General features: G+C 43.4%; 1 protein-coding gene across 1 annotated transcript; it reads right to left on the reverse strand.

Moving 5' to 3' along the window:
* Positions 1 to 1,586: 1,586 nt before the first annotated feature.
* Positions 1,587 to 24,643, reverse strand: deptor (DEP domain containing MTOR-interacting protein). Its single transcript, XM_028987067.1, has 10 exons — positions 24,360 to 24,643; positions 23,939 to 24,037; positions 22,782 to 22,960; positions 21,804 to 21,927; positions 18,326 to 18,504; positions 13,773 to 13,955; positions 12,051 to 12,188; positions 7,417 to 7,487; positions 6,287 to 6,391; positions 1,587 to 5,075 (listed from the first exon to the last, which is right to left on the reverse strand). Exons 2-10 carry the CDS (start codon positions 24,022 to 24,024, stop codon positions 4,947 to 4,949), a joined length of 1,194 nt encoding a protein of 397 aa, XP_028842900.1. The 5' UTR covers positions 24,025 to 24,037; positions 24,360 to 24,643; the 3' UTR covers positions 1,587 to 4,946.
* Between the last annotated feature and the right edge of the window lie 1,128 nt (positions 24,644 to 25,771).

Raw genomic sequence — 25,771 nt, forward strand, 5'->3', positions numbered from 1 at the left:
AAATTACAGTCTAGCCCTGAAAGGAAGTGCATTGAAAAGGAGACTCTTCACAAGTGAATGCACTCTGGGATTCGAACCTGAGTCTCCTTGTTATTTTTTTTTTCTGATCGATCACTCTCAGTTTAAACAAATCAATGCTGCGTCCGCAGATCCCATTTCCTCCGCTGTGTCTGAACAAAGCCTGCAAAGTTATCTGCCTGACACCATTTGCAGCACCAAAAGCCTCCACTTGCAAACATGCCGCAATTTCTGTTGTTCCAGGGCAAGCGATGGATGTCGTCACCTGATAAGGTTAATCCGTCACTTGTCACAAAAGCCTGAGATGCTCTGGTGGCACAGACAGCCGGGGTCGTTGCTGATCTGATTTCAGATGGGCCGGCCATTCTGCTGCAGGCATCTGCTCGGTAGCTTGTGAAAGCTTTTGCAGTAGGTTTGAGGATGAATTGCAAAAACAGAGAATATTGGAATATGGAATATTCAGGACCCGATGCATTTTTATTTGTCATTCAGACTGTAATAAAACAAGAGTAAACGGTCTGTGATTAATTCTGTGCAGCAGAGATTTGTGTTTTGGTATTTTTATAAGGTATAAAGTCCTCTAAAAGCACATTTAGCCATCACCAGTTGACAGATATCCATTTCAAATTAATTTAGATTGCTTCTGAAAATTATATCTATTCTTCAACTTTCATCCGTTCTTCCAACGTGGGAAAATATAAAATACATCTGCAATTTGGAAAATGTAATGGGTAGTAGCCACGCAATATGCAACAGTTGAGTTAATTTGTGGAAGAATTCTGCCGCCTTCTGGTAAATTAGTCTCATTGCAGCATAACTTGCTGTGCATGCAAAATATGGTACTGACTGTGATTGCACAAAAAAACAGTTTACACACTAAAGGTTTTTTCCACTTTAACATCAACTTCACGAATGGCTGACATTTTGTTCTTGTTAAGCGCTGGGAATTTGCAGAGTCGATAGCTATAAATGAAACTGAAAGATATTAATATTAGTCAAATTACAGATGTATCATTTATTACATGAAAAAGAGTATTACATAGAATAATAAAATAGAATGTATAGAATTTGCCATGTGCATCTGTATTTTGGTATTACCCACAGCATGCATACTCTGTATTGTTATTTTATATTGTTATCTTGATATATCATATTTCACTATACTATTAACATATTTTGTATGTTTGGATATATATAATGTATAACAACAAATTATTTTTCTTCTTACTTTTTCCATGATCTTGCAGTCTATAAAGAGGGGTTCAGGATATATTTGGCTGTGTGATCTACTGAGTGATCTAGAATCTTGAATATCTGACAACAGTTAAGACGTCAAAGACGTCACTAGTTAACAGTCATCCCAGTCATCACCTTCACTTAATGGCTTGTCTGTTGGTCCACATTATAAATACATTAGGTGCCTTTTTGAAGTTTCTAAAGAATCACCACTTACTCTAACAGTAGTAGTTCCATGGCACCAAAACTTCAGATGTGCACAGAAGGCACGGAGAAAGAGTTTAAATAGTCACTATGAAACATAAACAGAATATATTCCAGCACTGGAGCTGTTGCATGAAATAAGTTTGTTTATTAAAAACTTTTTGTCAACATATATTAGCAAAAGCTGCACAAGTAAAACACACATGGCACCATGAGGCCTGGCTTCCGCCAGCCCTGTCAAATGGAAATGCTTTTCACTCTTCACCATCTGATCTGGGAATAGCTTTTGCTGCTTTCACCTGAATAGAAAACATAACTGTACACACAGACCTCTCAATATCAGAAAAACATATTCATGTTATCTTCCAGAAGAAATGCTGCAGAACAGATGCAGCTCCAGGAAATCACCCTCAACCAGTCTAAATGTCACACAACTGACCAATAAACAGCATTACACAGCCATTTATTGTGATATTGATTTTCTTAGATGTGTCAAAATGGCAGGTTATAGCTGTACCTGAAAAAAAGCCACAATTTTCCAATGTATGGCATGAAAATGTTATTGTCATAAATCAAAACGACAAACAAGCACACAATCTTTAAATCGCATTTGTTCCTGTGAGAACATACTCCACAGACTGTGTGCCTCAGCAGCAAAGTAAACAGTAAGGCAAATATTGAAATATGAAAAAAAAACAGACTAGATCAGACCATCTGACGCATCCTGAAACCATACGATGCTTTTACCAGCTAACAGCGAGCCATACTGTCATGGGTCTTCGTTTTAAATGCAAAAACACAGAATTCAGCACAATCTATAACCATGCATGATGTTACATCGTGTTAATGTCTTTTATTTAGATTCATTCATCTTGAATGGAAGCTTTTAAGTAGAACAATATTTTTATTGACTGGAGATATTACAATCTGCCCATGTTATCGAAGGAAATATATCTAAAGAGAATTGCATGTGTGCTGTTGAACAACTCTTGGGTTATTTGTGCTTTTAAACATAATTTGGAATATTGCAGATCAGGTTTAGTCTGTGTTTTAGAAACTGTCCCTAACAAAATAAGGTGCACACGTGTTCAACATTAATCAGTAACAATGCTCAGTTTGCATCCTTTTTAAATGTGCCAGGACCAACTAAACGAAGACTTTGGTGTGCGGGCATGTTTAGTAGAATTTTTTCAGAAATAAATGAAATGTAGCTGCTCAATTTACCCACAAGCGCTTACTAGCTGTTAGCAAACACGTCTCTTGTGCTAATGCTGCCTTCAAGTGCTTGTTGTAAGATTGTAGTTAATATTTCAGAACTCATGGATCTGACTCGGAACATTTTAGCGAAATAAAATGTTCGGCGGGGAAATTCATTTGAATGCTGAAAGACCTAGCTAGCCACGCAGCTGCGAATGACGTAATACTACTTTCCTCTATTCCCTTCCATTCTCATCACAACTCGGTCATTTAGTGTATTGTGTATTTGAGTCAGTCATGAGCTGGGAACTCACGATTGAGATATTTTAAGTTTGCGGTAGCACGTGAAGGCAGCACAAGTTTCCCCGCAAGGGTTTGAGAATCATACTGAACTGTGACCAAAATTCGAATTAGAAATGTTCCCGCTGATTTCACTAGAAGTCTCTACACGTAAAAAGCCTGGAATGAATGCTGCTGACACCATGAACATCTTGAGTATATTTTTCTTGTTGTTTCTTACTAGAGAGTTGTTCTACCGTATATATTATTGAGCTAGTGTACTATACAAGCAAATGGCAGTAGAGTACAACACATTTACTGTGGGCTTATACAAAGTGCTTTAGTCACTATCAAGAATGTCACAGCATGAAATTCAGCTTAATCTAATATTGACAATGGATGTGACACAGATCTTACATGATTTATATTAAAAAAGGGCCAAAATCAACGTGAAAGTATTATTTACGCCCATTTATGGCAATTAAAAGTGCACTGTGTGTTCATGCAGTTGCAATGGGAAAACAATGGGGCCCATGATCACTTACAGAATAATTATTACGGAATAGTGGAAAGTAAGCATATACCATAACTAGGTACTTATATTTAATCTTTAAATCTTGTTTTTTTTTTAACACCAGTAGCTGCTCTTTTTATAACACAAGTAGTCCTGATCAAGAATATCTAAATCTGGGAGCCAACAACAGCTAATAACTAAAATAGTTTGCTTAAAACTAGAGAACTGTGTACACCCTGATGCTATATCCACACTGCTACGAAAGTGCATTGCTGTGGGATGTGTGTTAGGGATTGGCTTGAGGAGGTAGATCTTACAGAATTCATCAGCAGCAGATGTTTCAGTGAATATAAAATATGAATTGATTAATGCCAGTGTGATGTGTCCTACAGCTTATATGTAGATTGGATGTATTCGTCTGGTGACACACAATAGGTAGCAAATGGGGCGTATTCAATCATGTCACATTCATGAGTAAATCAGGACGTTTGAAATAAAGCGCTGACAATGCATTTTTTGTTGGTAGCGGGCGTGGTCCAGAGAAGTCTACAGATGGCTACAAGTACATACCCTGTGTACAAGGGGCATTAGCGGCACAGACTCCTCCTCCCTTTCAAAATTTTGTTAAAAAAATCACGAAAGTTAATCTTCTGGCCTCAGAAAGACACAGAAGGCCTTTCTCATTTGTATCTGCTTAATTTCTGTAAATCCAGAAACCATAATAAGTGTGACATTACCAAACATGCCCCATAGCACTGTATAGTTGACGATTGAGAACTCTTAACAAATCCCCATAAATCACGTCTTCCAGGTTCATATTCAAAAATGAAGGCAAGTGAAAAATGGAAACTATTTAGCTCAAGCTGCGAAGGATAAAACTACAACTTAGCAGCACTTTCTAAAAAAGTAAAAAAAAAACTGTGCTGCCTACCTATACTTTGCTAGCCCCACCAGTTCTTCTACAGAAAGAAATTGGCAGGGTCACAAGAATGTCATGTGCATATTGCTTATTTAAGTATTTTTAGATGTTTACATCATCCATCAAAGACTAACAGAGTGTACATGTAATATTTCCAGTAATTGTGAAGACACCCCTTTTTGTCCTCAATAATGACCTGGGGACATCAGTGTAAGATTTAGAACACCACATTGCCACCAACATGCACATTTACGTGCCCTGTTCTAGTAAGTGCTCAAAAAGTGGTCAATCAGGCATTTCTTGTTTTTTTTTGTGCAATTGCTGCACACCCTAATAGTCCCAAAATCTTCGTCCTTCAGCATTCCCATGTTGTACCTAACACCAGAACATTCTGCTGTTACAGCAGAATAGTGTCCACTGATGTTTAGTCCAGAAGAGATTTGTCGTTTTTTTTTTTTTTTGACCAGCGCTCCAGCGGTGAACAGTCCTGACATGTGTACCATATCACATGGGGGGTCGGGGTCCGTCAATCCCGCTGACCACGCTAAAGAAATAGGGGGAGGGGCAGGAGCCACCCAATCAGCATTCGACACCCTCCATGATCTCCATGACCACAGTTCTGGGGCCGGTGAGGATGAGACTGCTCACGGTCCTGTAGTCGAGGGAGAGGACGTTCAGTCCGTTCACCGAAACGACAAACTGACTCACCTGAACGAGGAGAGATGACAAAAACAAATAACTTTTTTTCCAAAAATTGAGATGTACCAGTATCACAAGTGAATGTATAAACTAGTATATTCAGTTTCCTTGAATTCGAAACATTCATATCAAGAGGTGAGAACCTTTTGGGAATAAGTAACATTTTTGGCAATTCACAGGAGAGCAAAAAAGAAAAAAACATATTTGGAACTTACTTTGAGTGTTGGTCTCATTTTAAAAACACATTTACTTTATTTAAATAGTCATCTGCCCAAAAGATCACTTGTCACCATATGGTTCTCACTTCTCAATAAATGCTATATTAATCACGCACAAAGTGAAATAGTTTTTTGTTGATGGCTATGGCTGATAAAAATGAGGAGTCTCAGATCATCAGAATGGTACAATTGATACATTTTTAAAAATGATTTACAATGCATAAATGTAAAATTGATTAACAGGTTGGCCTGAAGATGGCCTTTTCACCATAATTCCAATTAGAGATGCTACAGAGTATTTTTAATACACATTTCATTGTTAGACATGCTTTCATTATGAACAAAGATGTGTCGCGGTGTTTCAACCACAGGGGGGCGCTCCGTCCCCAACAGAGTTGAGCAGAGGACGCAGAGCCGTCTTGCTAGCAGAAATGTTGGGATCTCACCAGTGACCAGTTACGTAATAACGCTCAGAAGCAGAGTTTTAATGTTGCGTAAGAAGCGAGGTCCATCAGGGATTAATGTGCCTCAGCCACTGTGTGCTGACAGATGACTGTCTGTCTGTCTGTCTCACAAACACACACCACATAATATAACACACAGTCACACTAGTTTTTGAAGTGAAGTGATTGCCATTGTGAAACACTGCAGCACAGCACACGTTGACACAACAAAATGTGTCCTCTACTTTTAACCATCACCCTTAGTGAGCAGTGGGCAGCCTTGGCAGGAGCCCGGGGAGCAGTGTGAGGGGACGGTGCTTTGCTAAGGCCACCACTGCCATTTTACACCTCCCATGGAGAAAATTTGTACTCTGCACCTCTGCAGATAGCCGAATGACAGATCAGGTGACTGATCTGAGACCAGCTTTCTCCCAGTGAGAATGCCAGGAGATTCCTTTTGGCAGGTCTTATTGGCACAATTTGACACAATTTGATGATGAGGAATTCCATCTGCTTATTGAACAGAACGAGGACGACGCGCTAAGGCAAGGCCAGGCACCTTCATTCCAGCTGCTGCAGCAGGACCACTGGGATCCACGGCCTGGATGTGACAGGGCTTACTGCCTCGCACCACGAAGCCCCAGCCCACGGCATCACCCACAATCTGCCAAGACAATGGCACACATTATTACAACACAGCACTGTGAGTGTCGAGTATTCTTGCCCTTTGCTCCTCATCTTGTCTCAGACTTACTTTAGAATGATTTGAGAAATGCATGTGCTCATTATTTAAATAGGATGTCATATGTGGAGCAGTGGTGGCCTAGCGGTGAAAAAGTGATTTCTGAAACGTCCTGATTCACCACCACGGTCTATATTATCTATAGTCACCATTATCAACAGTCAGCCTAATTCTGGGATGTTCACGACCCATGCCGGCTTTGATCATATGAGCGATTGTCCCACTGTTTTTCTAAAGGTGCTAAATAAAGCATTTCAAGTTTGTGCATGTCTGTAATCTGATCTTTTCGCAATCATCCTCAAGGTTTGCTGCTTCCACATTCCGTGCTTTCCTAGAATTGTGCATGAACTGTGGGATCTGGAAAGAAGCTCAGTTATTGGCAGAGCCTGAGCACTTCGTGGAATACCGTTATAGGAATTTCATTTTTCCAGGAGGCTTCGTGGAAGTCCGGACCCCAGCTTGGTGTTCCATTTGCAAAGGCAGCCAGATATGTCACAACTTCAACAGCCCAATATGTTCCTCCAAGGACGGTTCCTGGAGTACCTCCAAGAACGAACTGCCAGGATCCGGTCGGGAAAGGAACACTCCGGGTCCGGGGTTCGTCTTGTGTTCCCTCGATTCTAGATTGTTCTCACCCGCTTGTGTCTGTTCTCCGTCGGGTCGATGTTTGGTGATGTTTTACCCTGTCCTGTGTTTTTGTATTAAATCGTGCGTATGCGTCCTGCTTTCCCCGCCATGTCCTGCAACCATGACAGGAACGTTTCCATTGTGACCTCTGTGCTCGACAGGGATCCCGTGACACTGAACGCGAGAGGGAGCGACCAATTTCTATTTTCATTTGTGTCTTAGCGCAGAGCATTGAATTATTCAGGGAGTGTAGCGAGTTAAACTCCTCTTCTGTCTGTGTGGGAGTATGTGTGTGTGTGTGTGTGTGTGTTTAGACCCACCGTGAATGTCTTCTTTATGTATGGCGCGCCTGGGGTCTGCAGCTCCTCTGGGCTAACTTGTCTCTTCAGAACTATGATGGTACACACACACACACACACACACACACACACACACACCGAGAGAGAGGGAGAGAGAGAGAGTCACAGTGTTGTACACACACTGAGTCATGTGTCGACTCTCACAAACCCTGACCAATAGTCACACTGTTTACTCAACAGCTGCCTGACAGTGAAGTACAGTTTCCACCCCCCTTCACAGATATAACTTCCTGCAGAGCGCCGCCACAATCATCACAGCACCGAAAACGCAATTAAGTCACCGCTCTGTGCTGAGGAGCTAATTTAATCAGGATGGGGATTCAGATTCACTCCACCATATGGAGCGTGTTACGGACGGATGTCCTTGGCCCAAGATTTTCATGACGTTGGACGTGAGGGGAAGGAAGCGGGGATATGAAAACTCATCCTAGAAATCGGTTGCCCAGTTTTTAATCCATGCAGGTTGGCATTTACTTCTGTTTGCAGTGAATATTTAAATGTGAATATCATAAATGCATAATGAGTATGCATAATAAATTACTTTCTGAAAAAGTGGTACATGCAAAAATCACATAAGCAATAGTACCAAATGCCATATTTATATCATGTTTTAATTAAAATGTATGTAAGAATCGGCTGGTGGAGAATACATGTTTGAAGATGCTGTCAGCCCAACACACTCCAGACAGCTCTGCTAATGCCATGTACATCCCAGCATGCTTCTCTCAGCAGAGGGGAGAGGAGAACTGAAGAGGGGAGGGGTAACCAGCAGAGATCGTGATTGGACAAAGAAGCCACCAATCAGAGGAAAGCACAGACAGACAGACAGATCCAAAGCCACGAAAAGACGTTTACTATTATTAGCGGTTTGCTAACATGTTTAAGCCTGTGTTGCATTAAAATGATGTTTTCATCTGAGTGTCTGTGTGTGTGTGTGTGTGTGTGTGTGTGTGTGTGTGTGTGTGTGTGCAATGAAAAGACAGAGCATGTGATTGTGTGTGTGTGTGTGTGTGTATTTGTTTGTAGTCGAGCGTGCTGGAAACTGAGAGACTGAACTGTCCTAGTGACAGACTGCCTTGGCTTCCTTCCACCATTGAGGCCTCAGGGGGACAGTATGTGCTTCCATCTCTCTCTTTCTCCCTCTGTCTCTCCCTCTTTCTCTCTCTCTCTCTCTCCGGGCCGTGCCCGTGGCTGGGTCAGGGAGTTTACATGCTGACCAACACTCCCTCCTCTACCCTCATTCTGTGGGTCAGGGTGTGGCCGGGTTGCCTTCCTCAACTTCAAAATAGTTGCGAAATAGTGTTTAAAACCGGTCCTGCTGTTGCAGAGAAAATTTGCTAATGCTGCGCTATTTAGACATAAAAGTTTCTTTAATTGTATTTTTTCCATTGTGATTATTGTTTCAGGATAGTCTGTGAGCAGGGTTGTTCAAAATGCTAGTGAATATTACAAGCAATGGTGGCAGTGGCGGCCTAGCAGGTAAGGAAGCGGACTTGTCACCGATATGTTGCTGGTTCAAGTCCCGAACCGCCAAGGTGCCACTGAGGTCCCCTTGATCAGTGCGTCGCCACGCACTGCTCCCCGGGCACCTGTCATGGCTGCCCACTGCTCACTAAGGGTGATGGTCAAATGCAGAGGACACATTTTGTTGTGTCACAAAGTGCTGTTCATGCTCTGTATCCTAATGACAAAAACAGACACTTTCACTATCATTCAGATATCATTCAGAATACTTTTAGACTAGATATACAATTTTCTAACAAAAAATAGTTAAAAATGCATCTTGTAAAATATCTTTGCTTTATCATTATTATCATCATTTTGTGCTTGGAAACACACTGAGTGCAGGATATTAAACACAACTTTGAGGATCTACGTAAGCAAAAACTAAAGTCTAGTTTTTACAAAGGTGAAAAGATGAAATTGAGTAATTGTCATTGTGATACACAGCACAGCACATTGTGTACACAACGAAATGTGTCCTCTGCTTTTAACCATCGCCCTTGGTGACCAGTGGGCAGCCATGACATTTACAAAAACTAGAGTCCACTACGGGAGGAGGACTTGCTCTGATCCTCACAGACCTAGCAATCGTAGACTGACAAAGTGACTTAGTGTGGAGAGGTAGTCCAAGTACAAATATATGTACATTAGTATCCAATCTTCCTGGAAACAGTCACCAAAATCCTCGGGGTGTTCCAAAGTGACCTTCCAAAAATACATGGCAAAGGATGTATCATGCAAGGAGGATTTGCCGACACCAGCATGTGATGGGCTGCCTATAGTAGCCTAGTGGGTAAAACACTCGCCTATGAACCAGAAGACCACAAAGTCCCAGGTTCAAACCCCACCATTGTGTCCCTGAGCAAGATCCACTTATCACTGGTGCTAACTACTGATTGCAAGGGTGTTTGATAAATGCCATAAATGTAAATGTGACCCACCCTCACAAATGGTTACATCTATTGGGTGAGAAGAGAAAGCTGGTAAAAAAGCCACCTGCATGGCCAGGGAGATGTACATCAACCCTGAAGTAGACGCCAGAGGGATAACAGACACCAGCTGGCCTGGGAACAGATGGAGATCCCAGACAGGAGAATGGTACCAAGCTTCTCATTGCCCCTGCCCAAGCAGTTTTGGAAAGAGAACAGATGGACGGGCGGATGGATTTATTAAAAAGTGGACAAACGCCGAGGTCCAGTCAACACTGGTTTGTTTGAAGACACAAAGGGAATAAAAATTTTATCTGGATATGGCCAGGGTGTTAAAAACTCCCAACAACTTGGTAGCTCCTTGTAAACAATGGTGTGGAGTACACACACCCACACAATAAGCAGCTCCCTCGTGGACTCTGGGTAACAGTTTTATGAGAACAATTACCAGGGAGCAGAGCCAAGTCAAGCAGATGTGAGGATGTAGGACTTTTACACTGCTACAGAAGGAGAGGGGAAAAAAAGTAGCAAGTGGCTCTCCTCCCCCACCTTCTCCATGTCCACTGACCCAGAGCAAAGTTGACTCAGAACTCTGGATGACTCTGGAAACCCGATGAACAAAACGTCTCCAGCTGGTGCAGCAACAACATGACACGGTGGAAGGGAGTTTGCTTAACCTCCAGGGAGGCGGTGGTTTACTTGTGGCGGGCAAGGGGTGTTGAAATGACCGGTTTTATTACATTTTACCACGGTGTCCATCGGCATTACCAATTCGTTCACTCCTCCCTGCTTTTTGGAGACCTTTAAGGACCCAAGACGTACAGTTCAAATAAAGACTTGATAAAAATACATTGCCCAATGACGTTAACCTCAACAGAAAACGTGCCTTAAAAAAAGAGGTTGTGTTCCTCCCATGAACGCATATATATACAGTACTTCCTTCCCCATAGATCAACCAGAGCCACACATGGTTTTCAGTAAAGGCTTGCACGAAGTAGAGTAGATCTGTTGTGATAAACACTGCACTGACTCAGGAACCTCTTCTTTCTTCATCTCAAACTGGGGAAGTTGTCAGAAGCTTTTTAGATAAATAATTTAGGTTTAGATTTAGCTCCTGCTGGGTATTAAGTGTCGTATGTGAGAAACAACGAAACCTTAAATGGGTGCAGTGGTCTAAATCGTAAAAAATGGGGTACAGCTCGAGTTCCGGATTAATCGACAGGAAATCTCTGAATACCCCAGGCTGTGTGCTTTGCTTGTGGTTTGTTCTGTAAAAACCACACGAGTTGTTCCACCTCTGTAGGCTTTCTGCTGCGATAAAGGTGCTGCTGCTTTTGCCTATGACACCAATTGCAGGCTCACACTGCCCTAAAATGGGGTCCCTCTCTGTATCACTCCTTCCCAGGGTTTCTTCCTTTCTTTTTTTATCTCTCCTAGAGTGTTTTTTTTTTGTCTGCAGAAGCCCTCCATCCAAGACCTGTACCTCTCAAGATCCAGGAAAAGGGCAGGGAAAATCATCTCAGATCCCTCACACCCTGGACACAGACTTTCTGACCTGCTGCCCTCTGGCAGACGTTATAGAGGCCTGCAGACCAGGACCAGCCGACACAGGAACAGCTTCTTCCCCCTCGCCATCTCCCTCCTAAACAGCTGAAACTGTCTCACTGCAAATCACCTTGACATTGCACTGCACTTTATGTACACTCTTGTTTATAAGATTCATAAGATTTATTGTATTGCACATTGTTCATCTATACAGACTTATTGACCCATGTACACATATATTCATATTCAGTTTATATATTTATAAACAGAATAAACATATTCTACAACTTGTACAAATAACACTCACACACATTCTTACACATTGTTGTTGTATTCCTGTTGTTGTTGTTTTTTTATACTGTACTTGAGAGACACCATCTACCGGAATCAAATTCTTTCTATGTGCTTGCACATACTTGGCCAATAAACACGATTCTGATTCTGAGAAGGGTCAAGAGTGGGGGTGTCATCTGTAGGGCCTGTCAAAGCCCATCGAGACACACTGTATGTGATTATGGGTATGTGATTAAGAAACAAATGTTGTCGTTATGATGCAGCAGTCCTCAGGCTTAAGTGTGTGTGTGTGTGTGTGTGTGTTTGTGTGTGTTGCACTTTTACCTGATTTAGGGTTGCACAGCACTGGAGGGCTGCTGCTCAGGGTGGGGCTACTGCTGTAGTACCCGCTGCTGCCGCAGCTGCTGCTCATGCTGCTCCGCCTCACCGCAGACACCACCTTAATCTCTTTAGTGGGACTGACTGAGGGAGAGGAAGAGAGAAAGAGGGGGTCACAGATCCAGACCCAGTGCGTGAGGAGCGATGGCTAAAGTCAAGGCATCTATGTCTTCTGTGTGGTAGTAGCCTGTGGGTCAGACACTTGCCTTTGAACCAGAAGATCACAAAGCCACTGGGTCAAACCCCACTTACATTCATTGTGTCCCTGAGCAAGACACTTAACCCTGAGTGTCTCCAGTGAGACTGTCTCTTTCACTACTGATTGTAAGTCACTCTGGATAAGGGCATCTTCCATACAGAAAAAAAGAAGTGACCACTTGCCAGTTATCGGTGTTAGAAAGGAGGAACTAGCTACACATCCTGGCCTTTTTGTTGGTGTAAGTATTTCTGACACTTGGAAGAGGAACGTTTTTATAACGTAAGTTCAGACAAACAGTGGCGCTTGTAGGTGTAATTGACAGCTCTCACAAACACCCTACTTCCTCCTGTCAATACATCACATGACCAGCATTAGGGCAATAGGGCCGAGTAACCGCAGTCGGGTATGGATTACTCTATTTAGCATCCAAGGTGTGTGAAGGCACCAGTTCTCATCATAAAGGGATTGACATTTAACACACAACTATCGGTTTGTTCACCTGCATCATTGACATTTGGATGCCTTTTTTCCCCATAGCTTTACGGATTTATGATGGCCACAGCAGGAACAGACTAAATATTGTGTTAATTACTACAGATAGATTTTAAGAAAGTAATGAGCGAATTAGTGCACGACATGGACATTTTAAATATTATTTTCTATTTTATATTCTAACGCAATAGTAAACAGCAGCATGTCACAGGTTATCACCAGACCGTTTTCAAATGACACGTCACTGGTGCTATCATAAAAAAACCACACGTTTGGTAGACCAGCAATCTTCTGCTGCAGGAACAGAATGCGAACGGGGAGGTGAGGGGCTTTACTGATAGCAGTGGGAGTGCCGTTCTGATAAGGGATCCCAGTTCTGGAGCGTGCAGAGCCGCCGCATTTAACCCTCAGATATTTATGGCGTCTTACAGTCAAAACGATTTGTTAGAAGTTTCGCCTTCGTTAATAAAGCTGTCGGTTCTGCTGGCAAGCTTGAGTGAAATGATTTCATTTCAGTAACTTTTGTATACGTGAATTGCGAACGAGTGGACTATTAATGAAAAATATCGAACAAAATTCTATTATAATTAGCTCTGTCAATTGATAAAAACATTTTAAAATTCATTCTTAAAGCTTGCAATAACACTTTAAACTATTAAAGAAACAAGGCCAGAACATTAATCAATCTCTAGGTCCTTGTCATTGTGTTCTAGATACACCCTCACTGCTTTTCTTGGTGTCATGCGCCTGTGACTCGTCCTTCCCCCAGCGTAGCATTACAATCGTTCAATATCTGCTTTTAAATGATGGTAACAGTACAACAAATCTACACAGCTATTATAACGTGTAAAACACCATTTTGTGTGTGATGTGGTGGACCGAGCATACTGTATATCTATATGGGAGAAATGCAATAGTGCACGAATGTATGTGGATTGGTCCCATTATGCCATTAATTGGGAGGGTGGGAGAGTCACCTGAAAGGAAGCTGGTGTTGCCACCCTCCGAGTTCTGCTTCCGGAGGCAGAAGGGGCTGTCCTGGCTCTCGTGAATGGTGCGGCTTCGCTCGCTCAGCAGCTCCATCAGACGGCGGCGGCGGCGAAAGTTCATCCTGAACTGGTACAGCAGCTCCCCGTCCATGAAGTGGTGCTTGTTGGTGACTGATGAGGGAGGAAACACAAATCTAAGTTGGTGAGCACTGTAAAAAAAAATTTGGAAAACTTAACTTAATTTCTTAAGTTAAGTTGAGAGAACCAGTTGCTTTAAATTTGTAAGTTTCATTTTCTCCAAGTGCAATACCCATTTAAAATGCCAATTAAGCCTTATGAACTACACAATATGTGTGAGGCCAAGTCACAGGCACACAAGGGTTCTAATCACCCGCAGTTTCTGCTTGTTTGCCATGGGTGATTAGAACCCCTTTATATGTTGGTTTCCTCCCTCACGCCCTGTTCCTGCATGGAGGCGGTAACCTGCTTTTTGACAACGGTCACATGCCTGTGTCCGTTTCTGTTATTAAAGATGTTTATGTTCGTCGAGTGTTTGCACCTCATCACTTCCCCAACCGAGTTGCATGACAATATCAGCACCATTATCATCTTATCGCATCTGCCACCAAGAAAGGAGAACAGTGTCACCACAGCATTCCCCTCCCCAGCCTTCCTCCCTGCACTGTCCCTTTTAAAGTGAAGTGATTGTCATTGTGAAACACTGCAGCACAGCACACGGTGACATAATGAAATGTGTTCTCTGCTTTTAACCATCACCCTGTGGCCATGAAAGGCGTCCGGGGAGACCTTCTGATTACGGGCCCACTTCCCCTGCCCCAAAACTGGGCTGCCTCGCATTTCAGTTTTGTACAACTTGCATGTGTTTGCACTACTGTTTCACATTGACTAGTGAACTGCACTTCACACTCATAACTCTTTCAACAAATCTCGACCCTGTTCCATCACTGATCTCAGACCTGTAAGCTGTTTTTCACTTCAGACAGTCATTTACATTTACATTTACAGCATTTATCAGACGCCCTTATCCACAGCGACTTACAATCAGTAGTTACAGGGACAGTCTCCCTGGAGCAATTTAGGGTTAAGTGTCTTGCTCAGGGACACAATGGTAGTAAGTGAGATTCGAACCCGGGTCTTCTGGTTCATAGGCGAGTGTGTTACCCACTAGGCTACTATCACATTTCATACCACAGTCATTTCATATCGAACCTCTTTTTACAAATATACACACATTTAAATAGTGTAAAATGTTTTAATGTGTTTTTTCCCCCAATTGTTTATGACCATGATCTCATTTGAATTCATGGCACAAACCCATGAGTGTTTTTCTTCTGAGACCATATATGCATGTGGGCGTGTGTTTTTCAGCAGTTGAGTGCTGTGGAATGCAGGCGTAGCCATGTGGGCTGCAGTGGGGTCTGGGGTCTGCGCTCTCTGTGTTTACCACACATTCATAAAGCACAGCACACACACACACACACAGGGGCTATGTTTGTATTACACACTATATCACACCCTTTCCCATTAGAGCAATCTATCTAAAACAGCAAAGCCCACAAGCAGAGAACATTCCGGAAAGGTTCCAGGAAGATGAAGAGAGTGGTTCAGCATGTCTGTGACATAGATAATTATGTTGAGCAAACGCTGTGGATCGGTTTAGGGAACTTTGGCTGGAGAACCACATAGTGGTCCACAAGAGCAGACCAAACACCAGGATGTGGGGTACAACTCCCAACCTGTAACGTTCTCACAGAGCGAGGACATTCATCCACACAGAGACCCAGAAATGGGTTCCAGATGGAATTTCTCTTTTTTCCACTTATTTGTGTGGACAGCATTTTTTGTGTGAAAAAGCTGACGTATTAGCCCAACCTCCAACCTGACCTATAACCCCAAACGTGTCCTACAAACAACAGAAGCTGCAGAAGCTCATAAAGCAACTACAACAAATCATGCTGTTTGTGTGTCTGTCACAATCACAGGCTGATGGGGGAAGGAAGCGTAGAGACTGGACATACTGACAAAGGGGATTTATTAATAATAATAACAAAGGAAAATGGCACGAGGGCCAAAAAAAGGGAACAAAGACAAATAAGCTGGCAGGTGCCATTTGCCAGGAGCTGAAAACTAACACATAGAATAAATTTCAGTATCCACGTCAATGCAGCAGCATCAGTCTGCTGCCAAACAGTTCCTTATAACAGGGCTCCAACCATGGACGCCATGGTAAGAGCCCTGCTGTGGCCCCAGCTGCACCCAGCCGTGACAGTGGGTGACAACATTTCCTGTGTGGGTTGCAGGTTTCATAGAAACTGCAGGTTTCATAGAAACATAGAAATCCCATTTTGGGGATCTTTATCCGCTAAACACCCCATCTGGCAACACAGTAAGGTCCCATCTCACCCCATCCTTCTGAATGAAGATCGGAAAACTAATGAATCTTACATTCACAAAATGTGAAAGGAGGTAAAGACATCTCTTTTACTGTGGTATGGTTTAGTAATTAATACACTGCAGATGACATTCAGAATCACAACACAAACCCCACTTACTACCATTGTGTCCCTGAGCAAGACACTTAAACCCAGAGTGTCTCCAGGGGAGGACTGTCCCTGTCACTACTGATTGGAAGGTGCTCTGGATAAGGGCGTCTGATAAATGTTGTAGATGTAAATGTAGATATAATGTATAAATGACATGTTTTAAGTGCATTCATATCCCTGAGGTATTCGTTCCAGGGTGTTCCATGAACTGTACAGAATGACATAGTAATAATCAGGCTCATGGTCCAAGAACAGTCATCCAACAACCTGGAACTGCCAGAGCCACACACAGAAACCACTGTAGTGGGACAGGGTCTGATATGATGGGTTTCGTTTGAAAGAGCATGCTGGAGTCACAACAAAACAACTCAAGAACCATTCCCCCAACCAGAGGAGTCAGAGGAAGTGAACTCTCTTGAGGGTTCCGAGAAGGCCATAAACTCCCTTTTACAGAGGTCGCTCTACTGTCACATATGATACACAGCACACAGTGAAATTTGTCCGCTGCATTTAACCCATCACCCTGAGTGAGCAGTGGGCAGCCCGGGGAGCAGTATGTGGGGACAGTGCTTTGCTCAGTGGCACCTCAGTCACACCTGGGCGGATCGATTCGAACCGGCAACCTTTTGATTACGGGGCCGCTTCCTTAACCGCTAGGTCGCTAGGCCACCACTGCCTTAGTGAGTTCCCTTACTGGAGTCAAGTTGAAGTGAGAGAGTTGAGAAGATCGGGGTGCTGTAGCGTAAAAACAATGTTTGGTTCCAGGTCAATGCCTCTGGTAGTGAAGCTCCAGCCTCGCACTCGCTTTAATAAGAGAACCTCGCGTGACAAGCAAGACACTCTGGGACAACCAATCATTGAATGCAAGTGTGTGTGTGTGTGTGTGTGTGTGTGTGTGCATGTCTGCCTCAGTAATTGTGCAACAGTTCCCTAAAAATATGTTTCACAATATTTTGTGTGTGTGCGTTCAACCTATATATGATTATCTCGGCACAACTAAGGACGAATGCCCGTTGCATTCACATTCAATAACAAGTCTACATTGAACATTGTATTGTGACTTAAGGACTGTCTGTGACTGACTGTACATGCACTTAAACTGCAAATGCTGAACGTGGTCAAGGTGCGTCATGGTGGCAGAAACACGATTCTGGTCATGTGACAATAATAGCACTGTTGTTTCCTGAGCATGAGTGAAATTGAAGAGCTGAGACCTAAATATCACAAGACACTTCCGCAATATTTCTTCTTGTTCTTCTCATTAATGCAATATGATAACACATAACACAAATGCCAATGTCAAGGTATTGACATAGTGTGATAAAACTGTCAATTTTACACTAAATCAAGATACCCTCTTCTTTAAATATTTTCATGTAGGAATGCCAATCTGGGGTGTTCACTTTGTCTGGGCTTTTTAATAGAAGCTTGTCCCAGATTACTTTGTTCTCCTTTTGAGTAAGACACTTCGGACCATTTTCAAGTGTGTGTAACAGTCTCCCCAGCTCCCCAGTGGTGTTAGCAGGGTTTCATCTGGGCACTTGGTCTGTGTTGCATTACAATGTGGCAGGCTACATTACAAAAATAATAGAAGTCAGGACATAGAAATCCAGAAAATCCATGATTCTTTCCACATGATTATGACCATTTTGCTAATGTGAATGCTAATTGATTTCTATAGGCCAGGGGTCAGCAACCCTTGGCTCCGGAGCTGCATGGGGCTTTTTAATCATTACATTGTGGCTCCCTGTGGCTCAAAATTTGAAGATGATTGTGATCTTTTAACATTATAATGCAATGTGTTTAATCTTTTGTTGCTCACTGTCATGATTCTTTTGTGGAAACCAGGTCCAATTGGCTCTTTGAGTGTTAAAGGTTGCCGACCCCTAATATAGACAATTCAAATGTACAGATATGGGATCAATCAAATACCATGAATCTGTCAAATAACGTGTTTAGGGCAGTTTAGTTTCCCACCATGCTGGATGATTCCGTGCTCCAACAGTCTCCGTCCCAGCTGCTCCGCCTCCTCTCTGGTCGCCATCTCGCCCTCTTGCAGCAGCCAGTCCAAAAACTCGGAGGCCACCAGCGCGCGCTCGAAGCTTCCCCCCTCCTCCTCTCGTGTTTGCAGAAGGTTGTTCTCCGTGTTCATGAGCCTGCCAAAAGAATGATTAATGGGGTCAAGCAATGTTCTTGACTTCATATGTCATCTGTATGGTGCTTTTCATTAAGGAAAAAAAGCAATATCCAAATAAAAGTTTCAGCGACTTTGTACTACATTAATACATACATACACAAGCAAAAGTTGTATATGTATTTTGGAAGACCCATATGTTCCTTATTTTGGAAGACCCATATGTTCCTTACTGCCTGTATATACAGTATATGGTGCCGTATATGTTTCAAAGGGCTTTTGTGTCAGTGTCAGCATATAATCTGGTGTATTATCTGTCGTTGAGAATTTCCCATGACAGGTTTCAAGCGTTCACCGTCAGTCACCTACCCTGCAAGAACCAGTCAATCACCTGTCAGAACAGGCTGTACTGTTGTTTTACCTGTTCAAATCATGCTGCAAGGCTCACTGTGATGCAAACACAGATATGGAGGAAACACTAATATGCCTTATCTAATCTCAAAGAGATTACACTCCATTTACAGCCAACTCAGAAGTCTCAATTAGGTTATTGTAACCAGTATGTTCCAGCTCAGAGCCTGCATGGGCCATCATATCAATCTGTACTGCAGCTGAGCAAATTGTTCTAAACGCAAGATAGATAAGATCCTTTTTCGTGATTCAGTATGTGATTCAGATCCTTGTGCCTTCTAAAAATGTATGAAATTGTTTAAGATTTACATATATAAAAATGTTTGGACGCTTTTTTGAATGCTTTGGACTGAAACAATAGAAATGGTCCATCATGTCTTGTAATACCACTGTTTACATGAAGAGGTGAGTTACTGTAGTTGTCAGTCAGAAGTAATGCTGCCCTGAGATCATATTCAGCCATTCATGATACTACATCATTATTACCAGCTAGTCAGTAAATAGAACAGTAAAAGTGGTCAGTACCCACTCTGTGCTAGCTGCTCAATGGATTCTGTTTTTTTTGTTGTTGTGCATTTTCAGTTTGCCAGGCAGCCAGCAGCTTGGATGCTGACTCTGACAAACACAACCAAATGTAATGGCTGTCAATTTTTCAGTTAGATGCAATTTGGTGCCTGTGGTTTGGAGGTTTGTACAATGAATGAAATTGCCTCATTTATTTGATTGCTTGTAAATACTTCAGATTGCAACTTTTTTTACAATGGAGCTACAAATATTGATGCAAACCATTTCATATATGGTATAAAAAAATTATAACACTATTTTGTTTTTATATTTCCAGACCCTTATGATGAAAACATCAGCAACCATAAAAGGTTCCAAATACTTGTTTCACCTCAGCAGTATTTTGTATAGCTCCTCCAGTAAATTAAATGCTTCACTATGCATTTAAGTTTGAAAAAAAAAAAAGTAAAAAAAAAAACACACGGCACACATGCTTTTTTGGCCTCGTGAGCCAAACAGGCAAGAATTTTATAATTAGGCAACCATTAAAAACTCCCCAAAGATTCTCAATGAGACCAAAGGAAAACAAGCCCCCTTAGCAGCACAGGAAGTTCCCTGCAGCCACTAACCAAAAGCGGGGGACATTCCTGCTGGTTCTTGCTCTCCAGCTGCATTTAGTGGTTACGGCAACACGGCGGCCACTAAGAAAATCACAGTTTCAGAGAAAATATGCTGAGGATGCACAATCCTAACGCCTTTCAAGGATTTCCTGCTCCTTGTGCTTAATGGAGGACAACGGTTCTCTGAAAGCAGGGTAGTAAAATGCCGGGGGGGGGGTGGCATGCCAGAACCGCTCACGGCAGCTCATGTGCTTAGATGTGTGTTTATTTCTCACTGTAGAGCATTTATTGTCAAGAGGACTGTAAAAGGTCGTGGGAGGTCAACACAGGGCTGCTGAAAGCAGTGAAGTGCTTCGGGTCAACAGGCCTTCGTCACCAGGCTTGTGGCATTATTTTAAAGTAAGGTGGGTTCTGGAAAATGACAGATGAATACATGAACATATCTGCGATAAGTATTGAATGACGTTACTTAGCAACAACCCATATTCCATATGATGTCGGAAATAACCCTCTTAAAACAACGTTAAAAACTCTTTTGACCTTTGCCCCACATGATGAGGGCTACAGAACTCTCACATGCCTCTCCGGAGCAGCCGTAAATCACTTTGCTGAGTGGGTGCGCCAACCAGGCCCTGTGCCCGGGAAAGAGTGCGTCTCTCTTGGTCCTGAAACAGTACCCCCCCGTGCGGGCCAACTGGGCGCTGAGCGCCCGCCTTGATTACATAAAGCAACAGATGTCTCCCGTTCGGACAATGTCTTCCTGTTATGCAATGGCTGCACTAGCCCGGGAACTGTGCTCAGTCTCCTGCTACCTGATCGGTGCCACATTGCTTCTTTTTCTTATGCAAGCTTCCTTGATGTCAAGGACGTTATCTAGATTCTCTCCCTAATTTTTAACGGGCCCATTGGCATTGCTAAGCCTACAATCTATAGAAAATTTACTGAAAGGCTCGGTCTGCTTCTCTCCGACTGTAGCTAGTTGCATGCGTGCTCAGACCTTGACCTTTTAATCACCAACACTGTGTATTAAAGGTGGAGTTCCAAGGCCAATCATTGGTTGCTCCATCCGTTGCTCCAAAAGATAAAGCGTATCTCACACTGTACTTTCAGTATTGAGCTGTGACCTGGAGACCAGTTCCGGCATTATGCCTGCCTTATAACACTTCCGGACTCTCACAGCCGCATACAACATATAAACGTACATTAAAAGATTGCACGAAACACGTGGTCACGGAATGGTACCCTGACCTCATCATCACCTTTTCTCTCTTGTGTGTCAGGCTGACTGCATAGTTGACATGACCTTTTTTTTTTTTAAGTCTGCTGTCCTGTGAGTTCACTACTGTCGCATGCACGACTCAGTTCCTGCCCTAAAATGCGCGATGAATGAAAATGAATGAAATGCTTAACTGTGCGGCGCTTCTGTTTTTTCCCCCTTTTTTGAAAGCTATCTGAGGTATGCTGCCTTGAGTACGGATGGGAAAAGCCATACCCGGCCCGATCCTTGTCTTGAAGAATCTTATCTCCCATCTCACGCACCTGTCTGGTTAAACCGAGCACAAGCGCAACGGCCAACAGCTACTAATGAACAATGGAAAAAGGCCAGCATGCGCACGGGAGCAGGGGTCGGCACGACAGCGCAGAGAGAAATGCATGTCCACCTCATTCCGGCATCTCCATGGAAACAATTAATATGAAGAGATGTCGAGGGGGAGAAAAACACTGCAGCCACTTATGTTACAAATGAAAGGACAAACGGCCGGGGGGGGTGAAAAAAGCAACATACTTTTCGTATATCCTTTGACCCCTCATGAAGACCTTGGCTTCGTTGTCCAGAGGGAACGTCCCGTCGTCCTTCCTGAAGCGATACAACAGCTTCATGTCTTTGAACTCCTTATGCTCATCACAAACTGCAAGGCAAGCGAGCGAAAAACTAGATGAGCAACATTTCTACAGCACAATAATTTTTTTGTGCGTGTGTGTGTTTGAGTGTGTTCCCTCATACCTGGAACTTGACATTCAGGCATGCTGAGATCCAGCAATTACTCTGCATTATAAAGGATTATAGCGTGATTGCCATTTCCTCTTCCTCTACACTTATCTTATATTAATAATCTTATATTATCACACACTTGCCATGTGTGAGGCCAAGGCAGCCCCGGGCTGGCCAGGTGCTGCCAGTCACAGGCACAGAAGGGTTCTAATCCCCCGCAGCTTCTGCTCATTAGGCATGGGTGATTAGAACCCCTTTATATGCTGGGTTTCACGCTCACTAACTGTTCCTGCGTTGACGGTTTAACCTTCTTTTGTATTGCTTGACAACGGTCACATGCGCCTCAGTTCTTGTTTGGCCATCGTGCCGGTGTTAATTTCGGGTGTTTATGTTCAGAATGTCGAGCGTTTGCCCATATATGTGTAAAAGGCTTTCATGTTTGCATGGTATTTCGTGCGATTCTGAGGGATTTTGCAACTTTTAGCATTTCCAAATCCCGAAATGCAACCCTTGTCCCCTTGATCGAGGTACTGTCCCCACAGACTGCCCCTTCATGGCTGCCCACTGCTCACTAAGGGTGATGGGTTAATGGCAGAGGATGCATTTTATTTGTCTGGCACCGTGTGCTGTACTTGTGTATCATAATGACAAAAATAAAATCCCTTTTTTTGTGCTACTTAGGGGTTTAGAGGACAAAGCTGCAAGAGCGTCTGTCGGGTGTTGCCCACGGGTTCATTTTCGGATTGAAAGTCCGAGGGAGGAGCGACTAACCGTGATGAACGATGCTCTGGTCCAGCAGCTTCTGCATAATCTTGATGGCCGTGTCGCGGTCCGAGGCTTCCTTGTGCTCAATCAGCCAGTCAATGAGCTCCTTTCCCACAAAGCAGTTGGGGTAGGTCCTGAGGTGGTGCCGTCTGTCTTTGATCACCTTACTTTCATGCAGACGGAGCCTGAGCCGCAAAAGACAGAAGAACACATATCACCTGTAAATAACCTACGGATATCAACCTAATACACCCAAAGTCAATTGCACTAGGCCATGACAGGTTCCCGGGAAGGAGTGTGTGGGGACGGTAGCACTTGGTGCCGATTCAAACCGGCAACCTTTCGATTACGGGTCCGCTTCCTTAACCGCCAGGCCACCACTGCCCCAAAAATGTATCATCACATGACATTGTAGTGATGTGCGTTTTACATGTGATACTGAAACAGAGACACGTTACACTGAAGCCTTGATAATATCATTATTGACCTATTATAAAAATAACAATCGCTTTAGCTTCAAATGTCTGACGTTTGTATATTTTGGCAGAGCATAAACCAGGATGGGATTAATGCTGAAACCGCGTGTCCGTTCAGGTTCCTGGATAATTGTTAACTTTTGCCTTATGCACTCAGTGTTATTATCCAGGGCTGCTACTCTTCGCATTGCCTTATTCCTGCACTAACAACATGCCAGAATATTTGAGAATACACATAATAAAAATGAAATGAATGTGATTTCGCTACATGCAACGATTATTAAGGAATATGGATGGGGAACTGTTCGCCTTCCTTGAGTTCTGGTTCTGCTATCACACCAAAGGAAGGCCAGACTACACTCAGTGGCCTCTGAACCCTTTTCATCCTTGAAAGCAGATAATATGTAACTTTGGCATGTGGCTCATCTAATGACAACGCCATGATGCCACAAGGTGAGCTATGAGGTGTAATAATTAATCCAAGCCTTCGTGATTTGGCAACATTTTTTTTTTTTTAAATCATTAAGCTTCTCCGGCGTGGTGAGGGCAGCGGGCGAGCCGGCAGGTGACGGTCGGCAGTGCGGAATGTAGGTCACCGGGCGCCCATTGTGCGCTCCGGAGCGGCCGCGCCGGTCGCCTTTGTTCGGGGAGCCGCAGTGGCACCATCCGCATCCCGACCACTCCTACCTCAGCTGCTCCCCGGTCACCAGCACCTCGGCCATGCGCTCCAGCTCCGCCGCCTTCTTCTGCATCGTGTTCCCGATCCCGTCCATGTCCGGGACGACTCTACAAAAAATGAAAAAATAAAAAAATTGATATCGGTTTGATGCACACGCCGTGCAGCACGGCGCAACTATGCAATGCACGTTATATACATCATATATATTATATTATATAACATGGAAATGAACAATGCGCACATCATATATATTATATTATATAACATGGAAATGAACAATGCGCACTTTTCACGTGACTGGAATGCACCGAATGCCACGCGACAAACAGCTGAACAGATGCGCAGATTGCATGAATAAAAAATGAAATAAAATAGGAACAAGCGATGCATGTTCACAGATCGCGAGTGAAGGAGGGGCGTGCACGTTACCTTGAAATCCGACGAGGAAAAATATTGAATGAAAAATAATATGTCCAGTCCCGGACGCTCAGTGGGGGAATGAACCGCGATGAATGAGACTCGAGTCCACGCGAACTTTTAAAGCCTCGGCGTGGAACGTCGCGTCGCCTCGACCAATCAGATAAGAGGACCGCGGCACGAGATCGGTCCTAGAATCGCCGGGTTCGCCCGAAACGGACACGTTCGGTCCCGTCGGCGACGCAACATCGTTTACTGTTTCGGCCCCGCGACGCTGCACCGAGCCCACCTCGTTCCAGCTGTTGTCACTGGTGGGCGGGGCGTCGGGGGCGGGGCTTGTGCCGCTGGGACGCGGCACGTGTTCTCGCTTCTCCCGTTAAAAACCCGATATTGAAGTAGTGTAATGCAACAACGTTGCAGACAGTATCAGACTCGTCGTGACTATTTTTTAATAGATGGTTACAGTATTTCTGGACATTTCGTTGATTGTTAAAACTGTAAAACGTGCAGTCTTTGCATTGGCAAGGCGTATTTAAGTATTTGAAAGGCTGTTATGAATATACTGTGTTATTAATATTATTGTTGTGAGTAGTACTGGTGTTGATAACCAAGGCGTAGTTTAGCACAATGACGGTTCATTTTTGTTCACGCACGAGTAACGTGTGGACTGAACCGAATATAATGATGCTCTAGCAGCATCTAGAGGAAGACGCTGATGGTGCTCATTCACAAGATTCATTCACAAGATGCATTAAAAAAATACACTTGATTCATATTTAAATTGAAATACCACGTTGTCTTATAACAAGTCAGGCTGTCACGACGTAGACCGATGGTGACATACAGTACAGGCCAAAGGTTTGGACACACCTTCTCATTCAATGTGCTTTCTTTATTTTCATGACCATTGATGGCATCAAAACTATGAATGAACACATGTGGAGACCTGGCCTCCACAGTCACCGGACATGAACCCAATCGAGATGGTTTGGGGTGAGCTGGACCGCAGAGTGAAGGCAAAGGGCCCAACAAGTGCTAAACACATCTGGGAACTTCTTCAAGACTGTTGGAAAACCATTTATGGTGACGACCTCTTGAAGATCATCAAGAGAATGCCAAGAGTGTGCAAAGCAGTAATCAGAGCAAAGGGCGGCGGTTTTGAAGTAACTAGAATATAAAACATGCTTTAACTCCACATGTGTTAATTCATAGTTTTGATGCCTTCAGTGAGAATCTACCATTGTAAATGGTCATGAAAATAAAGGAAACACATTGAATGAGAAGGTGTGTCCAAACTTTTGGCCTGTACTGTAATATCGGTTTTATTCGATTTCAGCCCATTTACTTGTCCAAAAGGAACGCACGCGGCTGCGTTTGCGCACGCGCGCCGTGTCGAGACTCCGCCTTGCGGCGCCACGCTGCAC

This window comes from Denticeps clupeoides, chromosome 7 (assembly GCF_900700375.1).
Source record: "Denticeps clupeoides chromosome 7, fDenClu1.1, whole genome shotgun sequence".
NCBI classification, from domain to species: Eukaryota; Metazoa; Chordata; class Actinopteri; order Clupeiformes; family Denticipitidae; genus Denticeps; species Denticeps clupeoides.